The 4,172-nt window shown below is 35.4% G+C and overlaps 1 protein-coding gene across 1 annotated transcript; it reads right to left on the bottom strand.

The window, feature by feature from the left end:
- Positions 1-330: 330 nt before the first annotated feature.
- Positions 331-3,295, bottom strand: LOC114037897 (myomesin-1-like; the record flags this gene model as incomplete). The annotated part of the gene is made up of 4 exons (XM_027854903.1): positions 3,156-3,295; positions 1,879-1,938; positions 1,527-1,594; positions 331-444 (listed from the first exon to the last, which is right to left on the bottom strand). Coding segments are annotated over exons 1-4 (378 nt in total), but the record flags the coding sequence as incomplete, so codon positions are not given.
- Positions 3,296-4,172: the final 877 nt, after the last annotated feature.

Raw genomic sequence — 4,172 nt, 5'->3', positions numbered from 1 at the left:
ACCCTGTCCCTCCTCAGAAGTGTTTGCTTCTGATTACCCCCTCCCCCCATCTGCCCTCCCTTCTATCACCCCCCCTCCCCCGGAGAGAGCCTATTCTGAGGAAATTGGTATTTTCCTAAAAACCATATTTAGGGGGCATCTAGGTGGTGCAGTGGACAGAGCACCAGCCCTGGAGTCAGAAGGACCTGAGTTCAAATCCAGCCTCAAACACATAACACTTACTAGCTGTGTGACCCTGGGCAAGTTACTTAACCCCATTGCCTAGCCAAAAAAAACCAAAACAAAACCATATTTAACAGGTTAAGTTGTATATTTGTGAGAATTACCTACCTGTGTTATAAGCAGAGTACATATACCATCCTTAAAGTCATGCTTTTCATCCACTGTTATCTCCCTCTCATCTTTGTACCATACGATAAGTGTTTCCTTCTTAATATTGGCCACCTAGCAAAGATGACAAAAGATAAGAGTGGTCAATGTTGGAGGAGTTATGGAAAGACAGGCATACTAATGCATTGTCGGTGGAGCTGTAAATTAGTACACTCATTCTGGAAAACAGTTTGGAATTATGCAAATAAAGTGGCTAACAAATCCACACTTTTTTACCCAGAGATTTCACTGCTAAGTGTATACCCCTAAAGATATCACTGACAAAAAGAAAAGCCTCATAGTAAAAAAAAAGTGTTTATTAATTAATAGTATTCATAGATTTGAATTCTACTATTTATGGTGCAAAATACTATTTATCTATGTCATAGTTGCTATTCAGAACTAACCTCTGCTCCTCCCCCCTCCTCAGCACAAAATTCTGCACATAGTAGATGTTAAATGAATATTTGGTAGAACATGTTTAATTACTATATCTCATTTATCTGCAAACCTATTTATTTTTATGAGACGATAGGCAATGTTATTTATTTTTTTACAATAGGTTAGCTAATGTACCTACCTACCAAAGCAACAATACTCAGCAGCCTAATTGCAAAACTGTTCACTATTTGTGTGTAGGCACATCAGGTCAGCTGTTCCAGAGCCATCCCTCCTGTGCCAGTGGCTTGACTGGCAGACACTCAGAGGCATAGAAGGTCATCATTAGGCTGACCACAACTGACATATTTAACTGCAAATTGTAGCAGAGACTATTCCAGAATAGTTCTACAGCTAAGCCTGTAGACACAGCCTAAAACAAAGATAATATAAGACCCCCAGAGACCGAAAATGAATGACCCAGGTATAACTAAAGTTAGGGGAAAACAACGAGTGTTTTTTTCTCTTGACAGCTTTATGTGATTTTTTTTTGAAGCATTTCACATTACTTAAGAGCTTAAATGTCATTCAATAATTTATACATATACATAGATATAAACACATCTATGTATATGTATAAACTGTTGAATGACATATACATATATATTCCATCACATTGGTTTCATCTTGAAGAGATGAACATATTGATCTAATTTTTCATTTTCTGTCTTTATGTTTGATTCCTCTGCACCATGTTCAAAAATGCAGATGTTTCTTACCTTGCATTTCAACAGTACGTTGCATTCACCAGTCACTTCCCAGCTGAGATGTTCAGCAAAATGAGGACCTGTAAAAACGATATCGGCCATGACCATATTCATCACAAGAGCAAAATTAAATTTCATTTTCTTCACAAGGTGACAATATTGAATTAGATTTTTAAATGTTATTTTTCTTCATTTAAAAATATTCCAAATAGATTTTTTTCAAATGTATATCCTAGACTATAATATTTATTTGACACTACTTGTATAAAAATGGTTTGTATTTTAAATCATTCTAGAAAAATCTATGTCCATATCTACTTAGAATTCAAAAGATGGTACTTCTTTTCCTACTCTCTACTTTTACCTTGTTTCCTGATCCATTCTTGCCTCTGGAATTCAGCTTCTTTCTGAAGTTTTTTATAAACTAGGAACAAAATATAAAGAAGACTATGAGATAAAATTGAGCACACAAGATGTGGAGATTGCAGTTACTGATACTTGATGTTCCCACCTTTCATTGTCTAATGCAAATGTTCCATTCTAAAGATTTGTATTTTCCATACTTGCTTACATTAGCTGGATTATCACTATCTAGATGCAATTTTTATGAATGTATTTCATATATGCCACAGTTTGCATTGATATCAACATGGCTTCCCCAATGTTTGCCTTATCATTGTTTTTAAGTGACACTGGGTTCTCAGAGCCTAAACTTGGGCAGTTTCAATCAGTGTGGAAAGGCTTCCATGTTCTATTTGTTAACTTGGCTACATTCAAGAGGCTCAATACTAGAAGAATGGCCATCCAGTGATGAATTTTTCTGGTTCCTGCAACATATGAGACTTTGTACTCATGTGTGGAATAGTCATGATCAACATCAGGGATGTGTCCATGTTAATGGAATTCCATATTCTTTGAAGGATTGAAGCATATCACAGAATCACAGAATTCAAGTGTTAGAAGAGACGTTAGTAGCTATCCACTCCAACCCTTAAGAAACCACCTATAACACACGTGACAAATGGTTGTAGAGCCTCTGCCTAAAGACTTCCAAGAAGGGGAGAACTTACAACCTCTTCAGACAGATATATCACTATGTAGAGAATTTTAAATTCTCTCAATTTAGTTTGTTTGCAATAAATACCAGTTGCAATATGGTGGAAATGTCAAGGTTTAGTTGGAAAACACTTGCACTCTTTTACCAAGGGAGGTTGTTATACATAACAATGTCCTCTGGCAATTCTAGGAATAGGCTACTATTTTTATTGTGATAATTTAAGTGCATTCTTGCCTAGAGGAAGAAATATTGATTTAATGACCTCTTTAGAGTCCTGTTTGCCTTGTATTCCTATGGAAAGCATGAGTGGACACTCATATAGTGAATATGTAAAGCTGAGAAATCATCCCTCTTACTTCTTTTTTTTAAATAGATTTTTACTGCTATATTTTGCTTTTACATTGCCTAAATTTCTTCTTTTATTCCTCTCTCTCCCCTGTCCCAGAGAGCCATTTCTTAGAACAAAGAATTTCATCCCCATTACTTCTAACGACATGTGACTGGTTGCCTTTGTATTGTGGGATATTTTTTATGAGAAAAGTAGGAAAACCTGAGGGCAAATAAAGATATAGTGAAATTCTTACCATCCCCAATGAGAACGAGAGTAGATTGGTTGGTTGCTTTCCCATCTTGGATCTGGAACGTATATGATCCCTCATCCTCATCCTGAAGCTTTTCCATAATCATTTCAACTATTCCTGTGTTTCGGTCCATGTGCATCTTATATTTCTTCAGCACATATTGAAAAGTAGAGATGAAAAGAAGAATATGTTTAGCAGTGTCAATATAACTAAAGAAAATAACACTAAAATGAAAAAAAAAAAGCTTGATTGAAATAGAGTAATGATTTTAGTGAGATTTCTTTATAATTTTTTTCAGGTAATACTCTTCTAAGCATAAACCTAGGAAAATGGAATAGATTGTGGGGAATATAATAAACTTTCACTAATTCAGATGAATTGGTTAGAAAAGGCCAAACTAAATTAATAAAATGTCTGAATTTCAGAAATACAGCTTTATTACTTTCAAGTACATGCAGTCATAGAAACGAGGGGATAACAGGGTGTACTCAGTCCTTAACAGATAAGCATTAATTGTACTTAGCATATCATATATAGAGTATAGCACATAGTGTCAAGGTTTGGTTGTATAATAGTTTCTGGACTTTGAACAGGTTTTTGAAGGTCATTCTAGCATAATTTTCTCAGTGATAGTTTGCTCTCTTAGATACTCATTAGTCTGTCAGATTTTTACATTATTGATTTACTTAGGAAACCTTTTTATAAAAAAAAAAGCACAAAGGTAAAATCTGGCCTATTTCCTGTCCAAATCATCGTGAATTCCAAATCCAAAGATCTGAAGAGGGAAGGCCAAGTGATAAACAATTTGTAGGAAGAGCTAAGGAAGGCCTCTGGCACATTGTGTCAATTGTTTATGGAGGATTTATGAAAGAACACGGATAAGACTCACACCGGATGAGAAGGTACAGAGAGAGGACTATCTGCACTGAGAAAGGGGGAACACCCATATTGGTGCGAAATGGAGTCACTGAAGTAGATTCTTCATTATTTTTATGAGCCTTTATCATATCATGAAACTTT

The sequence above is a fragment of the Vombatus ursinus genome, unplaced genomic scaffold (assembly GCF_900497805.2).
Source record: "Vombatus ursinus unplaced genomic scaffold, bare-nosed wombat genome assembly UNPS02010674.1, whole genome shotgun sequence".
Classification (NCBI taxonomy): domain Eukaryota; kingdom Metazoa; phylum Chordata; class Mammalia; order Diprotodontia; family Vombatidae; genus Vombatus; species Vombatus ursinus.
Note: the sequence above shows the minus strand (reverse complement) of the source record. Positions and strands in the feature narration are given on the sequence as shown.